Source organism: Fundulus heteroclitus, chromosome 23 (genome assembly GCF_011125445.2).
Source record: "Fundulus heteroclitus isolate FHET01 chromosome 23, MU-UCD_Fhet_4.1, whole genome shotgun sequence".
In the NCBI taxonomy this organism is placed as follows: Eukaryota; Metazoa; Chordata; class Actinopteri; order Cyprinodontiformes; family Fundulidae; genus Fundulus; species Fundulus heteroclitus.
The window spans coordinates 27,866,670-27,889,130 of NC_046383.1; the positions used below are offsets into that span (position 1 = coordinate 27,866,670).

The 22,461-nt window shown below is 46.4% G+C and overlaps 1 protein-coding gene across 3 annotated transcripts in view; it reads right to left on the minus strand.

Annotated features, from left to right (window-relative positions):
• The window catches only part of ebf1a (EBF transcription factor 1a), an 85,271-nt gene that overhangs the window by 35,458 nt on the left and 27,352 nt on the right, over positions 1 to 22,461 (minus strand). For all 3 annotated transcript variants that reach the window (XM_036126900.1, XM_036126899.1, XM_036126901.1), the window contains exons 7-9: positions 6,151 to 6,232; positions 3,703 to 3,844; positions 67 to 197 (exon numbers count right to left, since the gene is read on the minus strand). In XM_036126900.1, the coding sequence (XP_035982793.1) occupies positions 67 to 197; positions 3,703 to 3,844; positions 6,151 to 6,232 (355 nt within the window). The remainder of the gene's footprint in view (positions 1 to 66; positions 198 to 3,702; positions 3,845 to 6,150; positions 6,233 to 22,461) is intronic.

Genomic DNA, 22,461 nt, shown 5'->3' on the forward strand with positions numbered 1-22,461 from the left:
AAAACGTTTCAGTGTGAGACTCTGCTGGTGTAATCAAACATTTTAGCTTTGTAGCTAAAACCTTACCTCACTCCAGACGAGCATTGTCCCAAAAATGACTTGGAGGCCATCGAAGAAGTTGTCTCCGATAATGATGACTGTTGCGCCCCCTGTGGTCCAGCCTTCACTGGGACTGATGGCTTTGATGCTGGGAGTTGCTAAAAAAAAGAAAAGAAAAGAAAAGTCCCACATGACAGATTAGACACTAACCACCCAAATAAAAGCCCTAAAAGCTTCTTTTTTTTTTTTTTTGCTACCAGAGCCATGCATTGTCCCTTCTTCCTTCCCTTCCCTCTCTTTCACACGCTCTCACGGCACGCATAGATCACCTCTGGCCCCTCTCCCAGGGGTCGGGAGTGGACGTGGAATTCTAATCAGAGTTATTACACGCGACCCGTTATTAAACATCACCCCTGCCCTGTGCGCGGGGGCAGCGGCGGCGCGCTTGTTTTATGACACGTGGCAAAGCGTGCGGGCGTGTAAATGTCAGGTGTGCTCAGTGTCTGATCAAAGGGCACGCGACCGGGGAGCAGAGGAGAGCCAACAGTGGCTGTGCCCTCTGAATACTTCTGCCTTCATTAAGCAAACGCCTCGCTCCCGCTCAGCTGTCTGTACAACATAACTGTGTGTCAGCTTCCATCTCCTGGCCGTGGAGTCCCTCTCAGCACAGGTTCATGCTGGCATAAAGGTAGCAAATCTTGCACGCTGCATGGGGGACTTTCACGCGGCTTAGCTCGTATAATAATCTTTACGCTTTTCTCACGTTTGGTCACAATGCAACCACAAGCTATAAAGTATTTCAATGTTATTTTAGGCAGTTGACCAAAACGAAGCGTTGCCTAATTGTGAAGTGGAAGGAAAATGATAGCTTTGAAAGTTTTTGAAATGAAAAGAGAAAAGCATGGAAAGTTTATTGCGTCCATCTGGCATTTATTTGCACTTACCGCTCTGATACCCCTAAATATTTCAGTCTGCAACTATTTTTTTTACAGAGGTCACCTTTATAGTAAAAAATTAATTATTTGATATCGGCGTAAATCCAGATGTGCGCTGAAGGCCTCAGTGGTTTGTCAAGGAACATCATCGAATAAACAGCATCGCAAAGCTTAGCAGTGCCAGAACATAGCCGTCCAGCTAAACCGACGGGCTGAACACGGAGAGCAATGAGCAGCGAAGCAGGCCCTATGGTGGCTCTGGAGGAGCTGCAAAGAACCACAGCTCAGGAGGGACAGTTTGCAGACAGGGTAGCTGTTAGTCGTACGCCGCACAAATTTTCTGTGAAAGGCCCAAAAGAAAAAGTTATTGTTGGAAGAAAGCCATGTAAGGGACAATAGACGGTACTCTGATCAGGTGAGACTCCGTGTCCTCGTGTGGTGGCAGCATCATGCTGTGGGGATGCTTTTCTTTTGCAGGCTTAGGGAAGCTGGTCAGAGATGAAGGGTAGGAGCTAAAAAACTGAGCGATACTTAAAGTACCTGAATAAAACCTGTCAGACGGTCCCCCTTCTAACAGAAGGCCCAAAACAGAACCTAAGCTGCCATGGGTTGGTTTATATTAGAGCATGTTAATGCATTACAATGGCCTAGTCAAAGTTCAGACTTCCATCCATTTCAGCAGAGGCAAGACTTAAAATCTGATGATCACAGACGCTGTATGTCCTCATTGACGGAGCTTGCCGTGTTTGCTAAAAAAGCACGGGCACATTTTCCAATCTGCAGATCTGCAAAAACGTGCAGATGTCGCAGCAGCCAAACGTACTGACTCAGAGGGGACCGCGCGCAAATGCTTGCTCCTCTTTTCTCATTTTCAAAACGTTTTCCTTCCGCGCAATTATGCGCTGCTTAGCGTCGGCCCCGTCAAAAGACTATCCCAATTAAAAAAAACGGGACGAAACGGGATAAAACGGGGTAATAGATTTGCGATGCATTGTCGCGACAGTTTGCACAACCGCTCCCCGGTTTGCTTTCGGAGCTTACATGTTGGTGTTACGGACTTGGAGATTACTGTGATGTGATCGAAGAAAAGAACAGCACTGGGAGGAGGGGAAAAAATACATGTTTATACAATCTAAATCTCCTCTCCTTAACAGATATGCAGCTTGTCAGACATGTTGTAATTCTGCAAAGCGGCATAATCCACTTTAGACCAGGCTGACTTTATTTTTTTTTTTCTCTCCCCCAACAGCCCTGCCTTTGCTCTTTGCCTGACTCCCTGCTCTGTTGATCCTCCCCAACAAGCTGGAGTGATATTTAGCCCCCTGATACGCCCGCAGAGATCAGCGTTTGCCGAGCAGCAATCTGTGGCCGTAATCACGGCCCTGAGATGCCTGCCTTTCACAGCCGCTGATATTATGTGCGCTCGGTGTGCACGGGTGTGTCTCTGCGCGCCAGTGTGTGCGCGGATTAACCAGATGGTGGAACGTGAATCCATGTGATAGGATTATACTTTGGGGTGTTCCTCCGTGCCATCTGTTCGACTCTTTGGGCTGCTCATCCATTACCGCTAGAAATGGGCCCCCAAAGTCACGTATATCCGCGGCACCGGGATCACACTTTCTTTTGTGTCATTTCCGTCTCCTCCTTTTGATACGCGTCTACGTCTTCCTTTTCATTGAGCGTACGCCCTCTCCGTCCTGCACCTTCCCTCCTTCCGTCTTTCTTCAGACACCTCTCGACGGGAACGAACGGGAAAATCAGAGGCGAGGAAATTCCCGAAGCAAATCTCTCCGACGCGGGCGACATCTGTTACGCACGCCGCTCCGGTTTGGCTTGTCGGCGCAGGATCCGACGTGTCCAATATGTCTCCTCGTCGTAAACTTTTCTAATCATCGGCGAGACCGGGCACCGGGTGGGGGGGGGGGCAACCGGTCCAGTCTGTCTCGGGAGAGCAGTCATCAGAAAGACTTAACCGTAACATTCAATCTTAACTCAATCTACTCTAGGCGGTCATTTAAATCCCTTCTTAGTTTTGTCGTCGTTATCATCCCTGAGGTTGACTTTCCTCAAAGAGGGAGAGCAAAAAAAAAAAAAAAATATGTTTCTCTTATTCAATGTCTGGGAAATCGAAATGAGAAAATAACTGGATTAGGGACTAGGGAATCAGTGCAGCCTCCTAAATCATGTGCACATGTCATTATGAAGTATTAAAGGTTTGGGTTTGACTGTGAGTGCGGGGGTGTGTGCGCTGGCCCCCCCCCCCCCCCCCTCCTCCATCCTGCGTGTTATGGGTGTGCTTGAAAACCTGAGGGATGGAGAGTGATGGAGGGCTAGAGGATAAAAGCAGGTCTCCGAGGAAATAAAGCCAGTGTTGGCTTTAAGCAGAACAGACCTCATAAGACACATAGTGCTTATGCTAGGCAGAGTAGACGGCCCAGAGGCGCAGACCTGAGGGGAGCAGGCCACATGGGAGAGACGAGAGACTCTGGCGCGCTACCGCTCGCTCCTTAGCTCGAGTTAGAGCGCCAACAAGAGAGGAAAGTGAAATCCAGGAGGAAACAGGGGGGAAGATAAGGAAGAAAGCATGTTTTAGAGGGGGTGGGATAAGAGGAGAAGGGAAAGAAGGGTTGAAAGCAGTGCTGGATTTGTAGGAGGGAGGATGAGGATGAGGATGGGGGGGAGAGGAAGACAAAGGAAGCCGCGATAAGGGGTTGTTTAAAAGAAATACCGTGTTCCAGGTAGGACGGCGTTCCTTCCGAGGGGTCCAGCCGTCGAGCCCGCCGACCGTGTTTGGAGTTGTTGTGCACAAACATGTTGTCGGACACGGCCAGGACATGGCCCTCGACGCTCACCGTAGTCGACACAACCACCTAAAAAGGAGGGAGGCCGTTAAAAGAAAGAACCCGCCAATGACGACCGAACAGATAGCAGAAGACGAGGTAGCCGATCACAGCTTTATGGAGTCTTGAAGGTCTTGTATAGGATGAAATGTAGTAATATAATAACTAGTCTTTCTGACATCTAGGCAGGTTAAGTTTTTAACCAAATCAATCACATAGAAAGAACATTTGGACTACTTAGGACTGGGCCGATTGCTTATATCTGCTTCATTAGTGACATGATCATCCTGTTAAACATCGAGCTTTGACATCCACCAACTCCGACGATTGATGTCAGACTTTTTCTGAACTGTATTTCCTTTGAAACTGTTTACTTTCTAGCGGTTTTATATTATTCCCAAGCAGCAGTAGTGGGGTAAAAGTGACAACAGCTTTAAGTTAGAGTCAGTGAATCAAACAAAGTCGAATACATTCAAGTTTTACACTTACAGAGTTTCTACTGGCGGGAAGAAACAAAAATCTGAACCTCAGACTTACTTTATCAACCATAAAATACTAGTGAAAGAGACTTATGAACCCCATAAGCAATAAACTATACTATATGATGTGTACAACAAATCGCTAATAAGCCCAATAAAGGCTGCATAATGGCAGCAACTCAATTTATAAGTTGTGACAACAAAGGCAAAAAAACTTTGGTGATTTTTAAAAAAAAATTTCTTTGTCTGAAAATGATCTGAAGACTTGGACCCCTGCATCCCACCTCACCTCCACGGTGACTGAAACAGCACATATGGTGCTTTGGAAAAGTATCTAAATGCCTCGAAGTTTTCACATTTCATCAAGTTTCAACCACAAACTTCAATTAACTTCATTAGGGTTTTATGTGACAAAATAGTGCATAATCTTGAAAGGAAAATAAAAAAAGTTTTTTTTTTTTTTTTTTACAAAGAAAGATCTGAAAAGTGTGACATGCATTTATTTTAAAGTCTGTCCCCTGTTTTTTATTGCTCAAGCTTAGCCATGTTGGATTGAGAGATTTTGTGAACATCAAACTTTAAGTCTCACTTAGGATTAGGTCTGGATTTACTGGGCCTTATTTTGAATAATCAGGGAAATCCTTTGATGCTTTGGTTGCTGTGTCTGTTTCTTTTTAGGGGTCTTCTCCTCCTGGGAGGTGAACCTCCAGCCCAGCCTCAGGTTTTACTCCTGGTTCGCCCTGGATTTAGCTCCATCCATCTTTCCACCAACTCTAACCAGATTCCCTATCCCTGCTTAAAACGAGGCAATACCCACAGACCGATGCTGCCACCTCCATGTTTTACTGTAGGGATGGTGTTTCTGTGGGATTGTGAGCAGTGTCTTCTGCTACACACAGTATTTCACATGTGAGCCAGAAAGTTAAAGTCTGGACATATCTACCCAGAGCACCTCATACACATGTTTGCTGTGTCCCCTTCCTGGCTTGTGCCAAACTTTAAACAGGAATTCATTTGGCTTTCCTTTTGGCTGTTTTTTTCTTGCCACTCTTGCATAAAGGCAGAGTTCCTCAAATCCTGCAGCTTTTAGACGTTTGGATGGAACCAAGTTCTCCAGAGTCCTGCTAAAGGCCTGATTATTTGACTCAGGTGTGTTGAAGCAGAGACATAAAAGTTTCAGGACACCAGCCCTTGAGGATTGGAAAGGAGGACCACCGCATAAAGGTAATGACTTGTGCAGTCCAGTGCTAATAGTTGTCCTGTCTGGTGTGTATGCTGGTCTTCGTGATGGTGTTTGTTCACTAATGTTCTCTAATAAACCCTCTCTGGCCATATGAGACGGCAGGGAAATGTACACTGAAATGAAATCACACCTGGGAAAACTCTGTTTACTCCTGAGAGACTTGTGACGTTCGTGCCCAGGATTTCATATGGTAGGGGGGGGTCTGAGTAAAGCACACAAGATTTTTTAGATTGCACTTGTAAAAATGTTAAATCTATGTAATGTTTTTCTTTCCATTTCACAGTAATGTAAAATCTTGCATTGCTCTGTAGGATGATACCCTGTTGGAACACAGGAATGTTTGTGATTATAAATGGAAAAACATGTGAAAACTTGGAAGGTGTGTGAACAATTTTGTAAAGCACCACGGCGTATGAGCGTATTTATGTCCATGAAGAGATGTCTTTAAAAACTTGTTTATGGAAACTGATTAATATACATGTAGAACTTTTTCCCGAACAAGAAACCTTGCTTGTGTCTTTAGTTTCCCTCCCTGGGAGGACGGTGTTTCCTGTTCACTCTGCTTTCTGTTCACCAGAAAGCAGAGTGAAGAGGTTCAGAAAGCGGTGCGTCACCTGAAAACGCCTCATGTCTCGAGGGTTCCCTGCATTCTTCAGGCAGTTCTGGTTGCACTTCAGGAAGAACTTGAGGAAGAACCTGCACACGCACGAAGACACACAAAAAGGGGGGGAGAGATCAGACGAGCGGTTGAAGGATTACCCGCGAGTCCTTAAAAGGTCAGCGAGCCTACTGATAAATGACAAAACACAGGTAGAAACAGATAAAAACTGGAGGCAGACGGCGGGCCCTCGCCCCCCACCTGACAGTCCTCCGTCAGCCGCTTGTGACAAGCGCGGGTTTTCTCCGTAAAAACCTTCGCCGAGACGGTGACTTAGACGCAACCTTGTGTATCAATCTCTGAGCGTCTGTCACGGCTTGCCATAAACCCACCGAGGCAGATGTAAGCCCCCCCCCCCCCCACCTCCCCCCACCACCTCCCCAACCCCATCCCGGTCCTCCAGCTGCACAGCCGTGTGACAGAGGTTGTGCTGTAGCTACTCTGCGGCACAGTGTTGCCGTTCCTGCTCCTCTCAATCTCAGTGTGAGAGACCACATCAACAGCACCTGCCATGCATTATTAATAGGCTGAGATGGCAAGTATGGCTGCCCACATCAATACTTAATGAGGGAGGGGAGGAGTACAGGGGAGAGTTGGGGTTGTAGATGGGGCGAAGGAGGAGGAGGAGGAGGGGGGGGGGGGTTAGTCTGGAAAGCAGAAAGGGGCTAGGATGGAGTGGGGGGGGGGCTGACAATTTATTCCCTTGCCCCACCCCGAGGCTTGAGACCTGACAACTTCTTCTGTAAGTGAAACTGCAGTATTGTACATCTCCTCATTCAGCCTTCTGCCCTGTCTGCCTGCCTCTGTGACACAAAAAAAAGAAAAGAAAGAAAGAAAAGAAAATCAAATGAACCGTAAAAATAAACAGAGCTGTGTACAAATAAACAGGAACCCTCAAAGCGTGGGGTGGGGGGTGGGGGGTGGGGGGTGGTATAAAACTACAACATTTCCCCTCCCTACTCCACCTTCCTCCTCCTCCTCCTCCTCCTCTTTCCCCCCCCCTTTGAGGTAGCTCAAAGAAGTGCTGACAGCTGAAACTGCTTACAATACAGATCTCCAGCAGCCAGAGAGAGAATCACTCCTTTGCTCAGCTTTTCTTTCATATGTCTTATTTTCTCCCCTCTGTTCATTTGTTATGGCTACAATTCTGCACTGGCCAGCGCGTTTTGGGAGCCAAGAGCCTCGGATTGTAATCGGGCACGCACGCACGCAGACGTGTCAGGAGAGACGCAGTGCCGCGGACAATTGCTTCATCTAGACACAGAAGGGGGAGAAAAAAACACAACAAAAAAAAAGAAAAAGAAAAAAAAGAAAGCAGAGAAGATAAATGGACGGAGCGGAGTTATGTCTCATTTGGAAAGGGCCGGCTTACTGCTGTGTGCATTACAAGCGTCTGATGTAACGCAAGAACTCGTGGTTATTCCCCGACAAGTTTTAAATGCGTGACAGCTGGTCGGTGGCGGATGCTCCCCCTTGAGTGGAGAAGAAAAAGCCCGTTATGATCTCAATTACAAACTCTTTTCTTTAATGCTTTGTGCGTTTCTTTTTTTTTATTTCCTTTAGCTTTTCCTTTGTGTGCACGCGTGTGTGCGTGCGTGTGTTGTGATTTATAGTCGTATACTCGCACGAGAGGCCAAATCTGAACGAGACGGGAGGGAATAGGGGAGAGGGGAAAGAAACGGCGCACGGAGTGAAAGGAGAAACCGATTGAAAGATAGACAGAAGGACGAAGCAGACAGGACGTGAAATCCGAAAGGAGAGACAGACCACCCTCCTGTATATTTTAGAAGCTTTGGGCCAGTATCTCAATAATTCATGAAGTGGAGAGATGTTTTTTTTTTCCTCCCTCTCTCTCTCTGTCTCTCTCTCTCTCTCCAGCATGCTGTTAGACCCCGCGGACCGAGGGTCTCCCTACTTTCTTATCTCCTCAAGGTCAGAGAGCATCCTAACAGGCAGCTGTGGACCACATCCACTTGTCCAACATACCCCACCAATCCTCGCCGCGCCTCCTGTTTAATTCATCGATTCCGCTTTCCTGCGATTCCCCGCCACTTTTGCCCAGGCGCCCATGATGGAAGGATGATGGATAAGTGGAGGGAAGAAAGTTGTAGGGTCACCCCAGTCAGAGGCGGCGAAAACCAGAGGGTTAAACACCGGAGTGTGGACGAGGAGTTAGAATGAGACTCCTGAGAGGACGGGCGTAAGAACACGCGCTGGATTCTCCTCTCCTCAACGTCCTCTTTGGTGTAGATCTCCGGGTTTTCGGAGGTTAAAAACCAAGACCGAGATAAATCATTTCAGATCGTTAATGTGACATTAACGATTCAACTGAAAAACACATTTAGCAAAGAGAGAGAAAGAGAAAGGGGTAACAGTCTTTGGCGTCTGTCACCCTTTCACATCATTTCCTGGAAATGTTTGCCCAGGGAAAAAAAATTGCCAAAACCATCAGATCCTGAGGAGATCCAGAACACCGTTGAAAACCCTCATTGTGCACAGCCTTGCCTGCAAGATAAACTCTCGCGGTATTTGTGCGTTCACAAACACGCGGGGATCCCTCTTGCACCGCTCCGGCTTCAACTGTTTGCGCCCGAACCAAAAACGGTTTGGGCCAATCACGTTGCACTATGGCGGTGCAAGGCGGGACATATCGGCGCCATGAAAGCCGAACCAACATAAACATTGATTTTTGTCACAATCCACAATTTCATCCTTGATACCTTCTTGCGCTTTCTCATGCCGTCTGCTGCCTACGTTTTAATTTAGTACCGTGATTGACCGAAACCAACCTTTGGTAGGAGGGCCCTAAATTTTCGCTTCGCCCAATCAGCTCGGAAAGTTCTGCCGAATGTCCCTTCTTTCCCCAAAAACAAATTGGACGGGAGCAGACCCAGATTGATAGTGTGCGGAAAGGAGAATGCTACACATTATCAATCTGGCTGGCCAAGTTACATCGTGCGTGGATTATCAGCCAGTGTCAGCGTGGGACGGATAGAGGAGCAATGTGTGTTGATATGTAACAGCAAAGAGATTACCAGTGGGATTAAAGGATAATCTGATTGACAGCTGACGGGTAAATATGTGCAGAGAGCTGACAAAGGTCTGGAATGGGATCCGTTGTTCTGTTTAGCCGGACAGTAATTTTTGTGTTTTTCACGCTTTTTGCAGATTAACAAAACGAGGCAAATTCATTTTCAGTCACAGAGAAAAGTGTAGAAGACCCCCCCCCCCCCTCGTGGCGCTTAGTAGGAATCACCCGTTTATACAAAGTGAGCATATATTTAAAAGCCAGAGGAGAAGCCGTGATGACAAAGAGACCTAGTTATTGTTATCACAAAACCCTCTGAGGTTACGAGCAGCTCAGTCGCTGAAACATGTGACACGGTGCTAAACGCTGCGCATACCCAGCGCTCTTTGTGATCCCATTTTTATCATCGCACTGACCCAATATAACGCAAAAAGTCTCCATCCCTCTTTACTATTTCCACATTGTGTCACCTCCAAACCTCAGACCTCAATCTATCTCACCGGGATTTTCTGTGATGAACCGACACAAATGTACCACATATCTATAGGCATGAATGAAAGATTTTTACTTTCTTTTTTTTTTTTTTACCAAAAGAAAATATAAATTGTGTCACCCATTGTATTCAGGCCACTTTAGTTTGGTATACATGAAATAAAACGTAGTGCTGGTAATTGGTAGGGCCTTGGTCACCCCATAAATCTGGCCCCTCCTGCAGTTTGCCCCCCGAGCCCTAAACGGGGACCAGCGAACACATGGAGGAAGATGTTCCATTCGGGTGAGACCCAGACGAAAGTTTCCCGCCTTAATTGAACTGCACATCACCTTTAACACGCTACGCGGTAAGAAAACTTTTTTTTTAGCGGAGACGGAAAACCTGCTCGGAGCTGACGCGAAGATGGATGCGGCAGTGCATGAAGAACCCGTGTTGTTTGAGATGTTCGCCTTCCAACAGGACAAAAAAACCCGGGACATAAACGGATGCAACAGATTGGATGAGATCAGAGCAAAATCATGACATAGAAACGCTCAAAGTTGCAGTTCCCAGTCAACCTTCCACGTAATTAGACTGAGCTTGAGCTATTTTGCAAAGACTGAAGCTGGTGGAGCCATAAAGTGAAGAGAACTGCAGTTATAATTGCAACGAAAGGTGCTTTATTAAAAAAAAAAAAAACAGGTCTCCTTTTTAGTCTACTTCACTGCTTGTCTATCACCTTAAATCCCAACTATATGCACTGAAGTTGTAACATAATAATGTAAAAAAGTAAAAAAAAAAAAAATCTTTAGCATGAATACTTTTTCAGGCAGACAAAAATCCTTTGAAACAACTTTCACACAATTACACAACCATAAAAATACAGAGCATGGTTGATAGGTAACGACTAAAGAAACCCCCTTTTTTTATGATGAGGATATTTGAACTCGTCTTGTTCTTGTTTCCTCCAGAATGTGCTTCCACGTATGAAGGCCTAAAGTTCTTCCGCTTTGTTCTTTCTTCATCCCTGCTTCAATTATTCCCCCTCCTACCGTCTTTGCATTTGAAAGTCTTGCTGCTTTTCGAGCTGTTAAACCCGTGCAGGCAGATATTACTGGTGCAAATTGCTGCCCCGGCCGTATTAAATGAAATAAAACCATTTCGCTCTCACGTAATTATCCCCAAATCCAGGAATGGCAGTGGAAGTGAATTTGTGTAAATAACTGCTTGGCCTTTTCTAGCCTCGTGGTGTAAATTAGCTACGGCGAAAAAAAATAAAAAATTAAAAAAGAAGGAGGAAAAAAAAAAACACAGCACACGCAGTCGGTCGCGGTGGTAATTTAATGATCTCACACTTTCATCATATCATAACAGGCGTTATTTGTCACTTTGGAGCAATTAAACACGAAATCACCCCCCTGCCCATGCAAAACAAAACAAGGAAAGCAATTACAACACAACTTTTAAGTAATCCCCGTAGCATCTAAATAATATTACCGCGGTGATAAAGATCGTATAAACGATTAGCTAACAGCGCGGAAGCCTCCGAGGTACAGGTCTGTTATATTTTCTAATAATTTTCCGACATTAGCCACAAATGAGGTAAGAAGTTGTTTTCCTTGTCAAATTCAACACAAACAACTTTGGAACAGCGCCTTTATACTCAGTTCTACTTCAGGTGATTTATTTAAATTATTATTTTTTTTGCCCCTCCTTCCTCTGCTCTGCTCATTTTGTTCCGATGCTTCGTACGGAGTTAGAACAAAAAAAATAAATAAAAAAATAAGGCCCAGTTGATGCTGTAACTCAGCCCTCCCTTTCTCCCGCCATCCATCCCAGCCGTACAGATCGTCTCCACGAGATACGCGCTTGTGCCTGCCTCCTAATATGCTTCATGAGGTGTGTAATTCACTGTGCTCCAGAGGGGAGCCATTTGTCTCGGGGGTTAACTAAGTGACACAACAGCACTTCCCCGCGCCTGTTAGCGCCGCGGGACACGTCCAACCAATCCAGGCAGGTAGACGGAAAGAGGGCATCCTGCACTCTGGAAAAAAAAAAAAAAAAAAATCTGTCAGCACGTGCAAAAGGCACAGCGAAGCCAAGTGTGGCGTTCTGGCGGGATAAAACCTCTTCCTCCGACGCTCGCTTTGTGTGTTTTCTTTTCCGCCCCCTACTGTGTCTCTACGCTCGTTTTCTTGCCGTTTTCTCTTTCTTTCGCTCTCTTTCCGCCATGCATCACTGACACTTCAACCGAGAGGCTGACTGGTTTGTTTTCGTGGTGACCTGTCTCCAAGCCTGCAGTGTGTGTTTAAGCATAGACGCACACTCTCTTGACCCGCACGCACACACACACGCACGCATGCACACACTAATTTAGGGAGATTTATGAGTGGGGCCTTGCACCAGGAGCCATGCAGGCTGACCCCAGGGGTGCAGTGGGGCACTGGTAAGGGGGGGCGGGGGCCTGGCTTCACATGGGAGGGACATTAATAATCCAGAACCAGGTCTGTCTCCGGGTCTGGTCCTCAGCTTTGGACATCAGGCTATAACATGTCTGCGGTGGCCCACTTTCGATACAAAAGCAGACGAATCTGGTGGCGAAACAAACCCAAGCTGGGCAAAAAAAACAACAACCCCCAAACAAAACAACTTTTAATTTCAGTACATTTATTCAAGGAAAGGGGGGAAAAAAATCCATGTCAAGATAAACATCTATTCTTTTTCTATCACATCAATCTCCTTCAACAATTTCTCTAGATCACCCAGAGTCCCGGTGCGCCCGTCTCGCACTCGTTTTCAGCTCAGTCGACATCATTTCCAAACGACCTGTGTCAGAGGACTCAACTAACCGTGGAAGACTTCTGTGCTGTTTGAACCGTACATCTTGGAACCTTTTCCTTTTCTGGCATTTGTACTCAGAATCTGGACTGTTCAATCTCGAGGTGTTCAGGGCCACGACACAGGCGCGCCTAACCGCGGAGATGAGGTGCTTTTCCACATGCTCCTGAACCCATCTGCAGAGTTTGGCCAACTTTACACTTTTGCATTAACGATGCTAGGAGATTGTGTTACATCAATAGCGTCTTACATTACAGCCCTTTTTTTTACAAACCTGAAGACTGAAAAAAACCCGAAACGTCCCGTTTTATATCTCATGCCAGCAGATGGACGGCGAGAAACGACCGTTAAAGCAAAAATATCTAATAAGAGGGGGGGGAAAAAAACGGATGATCACAGACAGCGTAGCGTAAGGACAAAGAGAAACATGCTCGCACACCTCGCTTCATTCCTTTGGAGTGCTCCTCCTCAAAGTAGTGGTGGGCACCTCAATATTGCCCTCATGTCTATCTTAAGTGTCATGATTTATTCAAATGGAACATCTCGATGCGCTGAAAAATTCATTCCCAGCTCGCTCGGCGCATCGTCCCATCCTCCTCTTTATCTCCTTGATGTGTGTTCGCGTCTTGTCAGCCGAATTTCCTCCCGTCGTTAAATATTTCTCAGAACAAATGGACCCTGGAGGAGGGAGACGTCGGGTCAAGGGGGGGGGGGGGGGGGGGGGGGGGGTAGCTGCGGTGCAGCTTCGGTGCTTAGGGAGAGGCCTCGCTCGGGAGAGATCGTCCCCTTCCCTGCTGCTGGAGCTCCGGTCTCAGCTAGCTTGGGGACAGAAGTCCCAGAGACACTTAAGCAATTGTGTTTCATCCATTTGATCCAAAAAGGATCATTCAAAATTCAACCGAGACTTCTTTGAGGAAGCCCGGGAAGACAGGCAGTGAGGAGGAGGACAGGCTCGGCTCAGCAACTTGTAGCCTGAGAAGGGGGCTTGTGGACCCCGGCGACAGAAGGGGGAAACGTGCAACTAAATAAACATCTGTGCATGTGTGTGTGTGTGTGTGTGTGTGTGTGTGTGTGCAGCCCTGTATCAAAGCCACCATGAATAAGAGCTTGTCTGGGTGATGGACAATCTTGGCAGGCGGTGCTGATTGAAACACTTCCTCTGTCGGGCCTAGCCCATTAATCTGATGGAGACAGAGACAAAGAGAGGGAAGGAGAGAGGCTCCAGGCCCCAGACCACAGGAGTAATGAAGGGTCCTGGTCCCGCTCACCCCGGCGCTATCCCGCCACGCCGGGATGCTGCGCTACCTCTGTCCAGCCCCAAACTCTGCCCTCGTGGGAATGAGCGGTGAATAATGGTCCTGTCACCGGCCAGGTAGACACCGCTGCACAGCCGAAGGCCGTGTGTGACCGCTAATGCGTGTGTGTGTGCGAGTGTGTATCTGGACCGCGTTCCCGCCCCGCGCAGTCATTCACCCCAGCTTGTTCTCCTTTCTGCCTTATCCAAAGACTGATGCACTTTTATTGAATAGTGTTGATTTAAGCACATGTTAAACTTAATGCATAATGCATCGACTATATTTAGCTTGATAAAGAGCAGCGTGTCAGGCGGAGACCAGCCCCATACATTGTGGGGATGAATGTGCCGCTCGCAGAAAGTTCTCTCTTTTTGTTCCATTTAAGCACCACATTAAATCATAACCGCGACTGCAACTGTACGCCGGCTCAAGGTTATGTTTCTAAATGCAGCGGGATCAGAAATCAGAAACTTAATTAGCGTGCCACGTTTGTTCTCTTGGCTGAAAAGTTGCTCCTCACCAAAAAAGGGGTCTTGAGGGACGAATATCGACGCAGAGAAGGAGGAAAAAACGCGAGGCAGAAAGCGCGCCTGTGTCAGAGGAAGACTGATTCTGAACGGAGGCGAACGGCTTCCCACAGTGCACTTGGGTGTGTGTGTGTGTGTGTGTGTGTGTGTGTACTTGTTCATGTGCATGTTTTGGCCCTGCGTCCCTCTGTGTTTATCAAACATATTACAGCTCCTTCTAGATTCCTCACCTGCACACCCCCAGCCTGCTACATATGGCCCACCAATCACAAAATAAGGAATCATGCATACATTAGCATGGCTAATGTCCTACTCTCTCCATTTAATATGCAAATTTCTTGAAACATTACTGAATGCCTTCTGTTCTAAATGAATAAATTTGAATCGCAATTAGAATAATCCTTTATAATTAATGAAAACTGTCAATTTTGGTTCATAAGTAATTTGATTAAAGTGGTGATGGGACACTTATGAAGTTCGGCGCGCCGCGAGAAGCGAGAGTGCACTCCTGGCGGACGCGCTCGAACAGCAAGACGACCAGCGGCGTGGCGGCGTTATTGACGACGGTGATTAATAAACCTTTGAAAGTGGTTGTCACACAAATGAGACGTTCTTGTTTTTTTTTTTTTTTTTTTTTTACTCCAGTGCAACTTCTCCCTCTTACCACTGTGGAGAACAACAGATCAATCACGCCTTTCTGTCGCCTGACAGACAGGGAAAAGTGAGGAAGTGATTGAAGAGGTTTCCCGGCCTCGTGGTGCTGTGTCAGTGGCCCGTCTGTCCGGCTGGAGACACTGATGGACTGTCAAAGTGGCGAGAGAGCTGCATTCGCACATGCCAGGTCATTACGAGGAGCTGAGAGGCTGTTTTTCGCCAGGACACAGGGCTGTGAAGCCCTTTGTTGTTCACCTTGTTTTATAAGTGAGGTTCTATCGGAAGGATGTGAGCAGATATCTTCAGAAAACTCCTTGCAGCCTCATTTAGTATTTATGGAGAATAGTTGGTTGTTAGAGGCAGCTGGTCTGAGAGGGACCAAGACCAAACAGACTACACTGCCTAAAAGCAACGTCAACCTTTGTATTTGGCAGGTTTTTACGTACAAGTAGATTAATGCTGCGCCACCAATAATCTTCCTGTGTGAAACATACTAAGATAGTAGTATGACCCAATTACTTTCTGGTGAAAGTAATTGCTTGACTGAAGAAGGAAGCAATAAAATCAGATGTAATAACTTTGACTTAAAGGTGATAGCTACAACTTTTTCATCAAAACAGAAATTGTTCAAATATAATAAATCCACAGAACGTCAAGAGTGTTGCAGAATAAAAGTATTAATTTTACTGAAAAATAAATATAGAGTATACCAATAATTGTTTTCCCATATTTTGGCGAGTCCAAAATATATAAATGTTTACTTCTGGTTACGATGCCTATATTAACACGGAAGGATTCTGCATAACAGGTTGAATAGTAGGTTGAAGCCGGATCATAGTGGCGCTGTGATAGCACGGAGAAACGGCTTCATCTCTGCGTTACTTTTCTCAGATTCAAGCAGACCAAAAAAGATGCTAAACAAGGGTGAACATTGGTCAAGGTTTTCAGTGTTGGTGCCGACTTAAGGAACCAAATGGGCGCGGAAACCACACAGAGGTTGCCGCTTTCTGGACAGGTAAGTTAAATGTTTGCTAATGCTAACCATTAAGCTAATGATACCGGTCCTGACAGCCGGCTGGCAAACAATACAGATGAAGGTTGAAACGAGAGCAGGCGAACGCGAGTGCACCACCTACTGCCCGGGAGGAGTTAAACGTGTAGCTATCTCCTTTAAACACCTAAACACACACAAACACATTCTGCACTCAGTATATGTTTTATACAGGAAGCTCGTTGTTGGCATGACGGCTATTACCTACAATTGTTGTGTGTCCATGTCAGACTAGCAGCTAGCTTTAGTAGTTGCCGGCTCCAGCAAATCTGCACATATGCTAATAAAGATGCCAAGAGAGTTATCCCCCCCCCCACCCCCCGTAAGATATTAAACACATAATCCTTTATTTACCAGAAATTGAATTGCAGGATTTTAGGAATACATTAAGTTGTAATATTGTTGTTCAATATCATGCATGGGATTTTTTTTCTTGTCATCACGGGACGTCCTCACCACTGTCCGTCAGCCTTAGGATCTTGGCCTCTGAAATCTGTATCAGGCGGGGTCATAAGAGGCAACCAATATCCATCCAACGTCAATTCTATTTATGGGAACAAGAGTCTGAATGCATGACCCTTATTATAACCTACCCAATATTGCCTCCAAACAGTCCTTTGCGATTTTAGTAATAGACGCATTGAAGCTGCGATGACATTTCGATAAGATGTGCGTCTGTAGAAACTGTCAGTCAGCTCTCCTCGCGGATGCCCCCCTTTCCCCCGTCACAAGGGTGTCACCTAAATTAGGGTCACTCAGCTGTGTGAAATTATTGCTTTGTGCAATGCAGGTATGTATTTGCTCAGCAAGCACCATTGTGTGTGCCTGAGAGTGTTTGCATGGCTTCAACCCGGTAATAATGGTCCAGATAGCGTAGAGCCTTGCAGACTAATTAGCCAAATCACTGGGAAAATAGCAGCATGCTAATTAATGGGTATTATGGCATTTCAGAAGTCACCACTCTAATTGGTTGGGGGGGGGAGGAGGGGGGTTGCTTGGGTTTCCGTGCGGCAGCAAAACAAACTTTACCCATCTAGTTTTTGGTCTTCCTACCTTTTTTTTAACCAGTTTTTTATGTTTACGCAAGTGAAATAATTAGTCCACAAACATGTAATTTCCCATTCAGACAGTGACGACTTTCTGCTTAGACAGATAGCTTGGATACTTTGGACTGAGGCGCTCTGAGCTTAACAGTCATGGTTCTCCTTCCCTGTAGCAGACAGATGTCATATAGCAGCAAATTTGTAGAATGGGAATGAGTGCTCAGAATAGTGGGAGGCTAACAGTTAGCCCACAAGTTCCCCCATATTAGCCGATTTCAGAAAATCAAAAGTAAAAAATGTAACTAACGTATTTTTAATGGAAGGGATCGCTACACTTTTGTAAGGGATGGCTTTGGAAATCTGTGGCACCACGAGGAGGTATGTTTACTGATGCCGCTGTCTGATTCGATCCACCTCACCAGCTGCAATTTGCCATTCTGCTCTGTAAGTCGGGCCAAGAGTGGAGCAAGCTTTTCGGACTGTGTGTCAGACTGTCATTGAAGACAGTTTCCTTTCTCTTTCCAGGAGTCTCAATCGTTTGGAAAACACGCAGGTGGACAAACACGTGGCAGCTGATCAGGCAGATCGTCACGGCCGACAGCCGAGGCGAAGGTAATTTTCCATTGTAACGCGTACGCTTAAGGCTGGAGCAAATCTTGGTTACTTAAATGATCCCAACAGGTCAACTTTATTACCGTGGAAAGGTACAGGTTTTCACCATTAAAAACCAAATTCAGAAACATAAAATGCATTCTGCTCAAACTCTTTTTCAAAGCATATCTTGTAGGTAAACTGGATGTTTTAAAACTCAAAATGTGTGTTTTGAGGGTCCAAAATGTCACGCTCATAGGGGCTTTTGTTGGACAAGGGAGTCAAATACCACAGTTTCACATCTGACCCATTACCTTTCATATTAGACTGATTAAATATCTGTATATTACTCTGAGAGGAACAAACCCCTGATGCAACTGAATTGGTAAGTAATATAATCCATCTGAATAATTCTCTTTCTTATTTTGTGTCCCCCCCCCCCCCACATCCGAGCCCACCGACGCACGCCCATACATGCATATCCCCCATAGACTCCTCTTAACCCTATCAGACGGCGAGACAATCAAAATAGATTTGCATTCAAATGCCACATGCTCGATATCAAATATCAAATCAAGCTTGAGTCGCTGAGACGGACAGACAATCGCTTCCAACGTGCAAGCCATGCGCCTCCCCTCCGCCACGTCCCCCTCCTTTTCTCCACCAGGGGTCCAGGAGACTCCCCATTCTCTGCCCTGGACGAGCTCCACCGGGGGGAGTGACAAGCGGCGGCTCGGGGGGGGGGCTTGATTGACAGCCTGTTGATGCTTCTTTTACACACATAAACTCCACAATTGGCCCTCGGCGCCTCCCGCCGCATGTGTGCTGTTCGGGGTGTCTGTGATCGCCTCTGGGCTAGTGCCCTGCAGGGCTGCTCGCTACTATACATACAAATAACAGTGTGTCAGCCTTGTGAATGGGCCCATTTTGACTTTGCCCTTGTAAAGTCAGGCCCCCCTTGAAGCCCGCCGTATCTGCATCCTGCCTCTGTCCCTACTTTCCCTCTCCGTCTTGCGCCGGCAGATGAAACGTCCCCCCGGCATTCAGGAAGGCACCCGCAGGAAAAAAGGAAAATGGCACATCTAAATGTTGTGCTAATGGGCGGCGCCTTCGGAGGTGGAGGATATAAATACATCAGCAAGAAGACAAACCGTGGAGACGGTCCACACGCATCATGACGGGCCCAGGGTGCCCGGGGGCCTTAATCTCCCACACTCAGCCAGTACACCTGGTTAATGTTAAGAGGGCAGTTATAGTCAATTACATTCCCATATAATGCATAAACCTCGACCCTGCCAGTGCAGCGGGAGTAATTGAAAACAGGCGCAGAGCAAACCGGGGTCGAGGCAAAACAAAAAAGTCAGCTTCCCACCCTTGACTTTGCCATTTACTTTATGTGTGCTGTCTTCCTCAAGCTATTATTCCAGAGACCTGGGGGGCACACGTAAGAGGGGGAAAGGGTGTGGTTGCCATTTGGATATAAGGAAGTAAAAGAGCAAAAGAGGACACCGCATGTTATGAGGAAGACAAAAAAGCAGTAGGATGGAAAAACTGGTGAGAGGGTTTTTGTCTCTCAGGTGAGGTCCAGGGGAGGCGGTGATGCTCCAAGCGGGACTGGGTTGTTGGGGGGGGGGGGGGGGGGGGGGGGGTATTTTAAGAGAAAAGGAAGGGGTGGGCTGGCGTTGTAAGTAGGAGTTTGAGACTGACAGGTGACATTACCCTGCGTCACGGCTGGAGGGACAGAGGGACAGAGGGCGCGATGGTTATCCAGGCAGAGAAATGTCACTGTCCAGACGCGGCGCACACACGCAAACAAGGGCCGCGCGCACACACGCGTACACACGCACACATTAACACAAGCCCACAAAGATCCAGGACAAAAGAGTCTGGAGTCTTTTAGAGTGAAAAAGGCAGGCTGCAGTGGGCAGCGATGGAGCGATTACATCCTCCCCATTTAGAGTCCACATACAAAAGAGGAGCCAAGCGAAAGAAAAGGCTCGAGAGTCACTTACAGAGCTCGTACAAGTCAACAACTTTACATTTTTTTTTCTCCTCGCATTATCTCCGCGCTTTTGTTTCCGTGCTCCCCTTTTTCCATTTCAATCCTTTCCCTGCTGTTTTCATTAAAGTCGTCCCTCGTTCTCTTTCTTTTTCTTGGCAAAGCTTATAAAGTGTCCATATTGCAGCTCGTTTCGACCCCATTGATTTAGTGTTTGGTTAAATATTCACGACTGTGGATGCAATTAACATGCTGTTAATGAATAATTGATCGCATCTTAAGCGGCCATAAAACTCATGCATATTAATTATTGAAACAGGAAATATGAAAGAAAAGGAAGAAAACAGCCTTGCTTGTTTTGCCTCAATCAACCTTCTTTCATTTCTGCTTTTTTTTTTTTTTTTTAAAGTCAGGAAGGAATGGTGAGAGGGTTTGGGTTGGACGAGGTAGACAGTGATTGGATTATGCAAATCTCTCCCAATAAAACATACTTTTAACAACCTTTATACGCGTTCAAGCCGACGTCGAGAGCACATGCGTTGCACTTTTAACATACGTCTCCTGGTGCGTGTGCTTGCGCGCCGCGCCGCTCAGAGCAGGATTGTGTTGTCAGCCTCGGCGTGACAGAGGTAGTAGCTGGCGGTTATGAGAGGCGAGTGTTTACCACGCATGAACAGAACAAAAAAAAAATCCGACGAACACGGGGAGGCTTGTCAGCGAGAGACTGGAGATCAGTCAGCCTACAATGAGCTCTCCCCCACTCCCATTGTGTCTCTGCCGGTTGATGCTTATGGGCTGATGTTGCCCCCGGCGCGTCTCCGGATTCTGGTGGGCGGAGAGCAATTGCAATAGAGAGGGACATGGGGGCGGGAATTATTGCTGCGGTGCACCTGTGGTCAGGTAAACAGTCAATACCCCCCTGCTGTGTGCGTGTGTGTGTGTGTGTGTGCGAATGTGTGTGCCGAGTGTGTTGGCACACAGTTTTTGGGGTTAAATTCATTATCTGTACATTTTGCACTCCTAAACCACTCAAAAAAAAAAAAATGTTGCAACATGAAAAACACATCCCAGGAGCAGCCGCATACTCCAGGAAAACACCAATTTACATCATCGCTTGTTATTTATTTAGCACGTATTTAGCCCTAGAGACACGCGTGTGTCTTCTTCGCGCGCGCTACCTCTCCGTCTCCATCTCCTAACTGCTCCGCAGTGTTGGTGCCTCCGAGCTACAAAAAAAAAAAAAAAAAAAAAAAAAAAAAAAGTGACAAGCCGTCAATTGTGTTCCGGCATTAACCCCCTTCTCAATGGCTGCGCGCTCGTCTCCGCCTCTGTGATGTTGGGTTGATCAAAGAAGCGGCACTTTGGTAAAAATAACCAAAGACGGCGAGACGGAGGACACCATGCTGCTTGCAGGCTTCAGGCTGAAGAACGACGGGCCAGTCTTTTAGCAGAAACGGCGTCTTAGTTTCCCTTTTGTCACTCTTTTTTTCAGTCTGTCTCGTTACTTTACTCTTTCTCTGTCTTCTAGAAAGACAAGATGCGGCGGAAAGTTTCACTTTGGGATGCGCCATTCAGTGCCTTGCCAAAGTAGGAACTACAGCGTGTGCCGTTGGGATTTTGTGTGACCGACCAACACAAAGTAGATAAGATAATGGTGAATAGGAAGGAAAATAACACATAATAACACATGTTTTCTTTGACAAATAAAAAATAAAGAAGAGTGGTTTGCATCTTCATATATCCGCCACTGGGTTGATACTTTGTACAACCCCACTTTGCAGCAATTAGCTTTTTTTAGGGTCCTTCTATACTAGCATGGCACATAAAGACAACAAAATCTCCCCATTGTTCACCATAAAATAGGTGTAGCTCAGTCAGATGGGTCTGTGAACATCAGGTCAGCAGTTTTCCAATTGAATTTGGATCTGGACCGGTCCATTTCAACACGGCGGGATTGATCAGTAACCAGCTTGTTTTGTCTTCCCAATAACTTCTGCTAGCAACTCTTCCTTAAAGGCCAGGTTTGTGCAAAACATAACTAATGGCGGCTCTGTCAACGTTTTCTTGCACCCGAGCTGTGGAACGCTGCAGCTCCTCCAGAGTCAACTGGGGACCTCATGGCGGCTGCTCTGATTAATCCTCTCCTTGCCCTGCCTTGCAATTCAGACGCTTTATTATTTTTCCTTTTCAGATGTCATGGGCAAACAGAGCTCTGTGAGATGTTCAAAGCTTGGGATATAGTTGTGTAATCTGACCGTGTTTTAAAGAGTTTGACAGAGTTGACCCATCTGTTGTGTCCCTCGGTCTTCTTGATGCTGCTTGTCTGGCAACCAAACCTCTGAGATGTGCACAGAACAGCTGGATTCATTCTAGGGGTTAAATTAAACACTTGCAGACTGTTGCGACTGGTTGCACTGGACTGAAGGACATCATGCAAACACACCCCATACTTTATTTGTGAGTAGATTTTTATTTGTAAATTGTTTTTTTTTTTTCATGCATAATTTCCATTCTTCTTCACAACTGTGCGTTTTGCTGTATCACATACAGTCCCATTCATAAACACTGGGTGTTATGGTGAAAACACCACTTTACGGTGCAGAAAGAGGCACGATTGAGTTATATATGTGAGTAAGACCGCATAAAGCGTTCATCATGCCCGTCCTCTTTCTACGAGAAGGGTGGGGAGGCACTGAGAGGTGAACCTGAAGGAGACCAGAAAAAGAGCGAGGATGGAGAGATGCTCTGTGCCTCGTCGTAGCGCCCCAA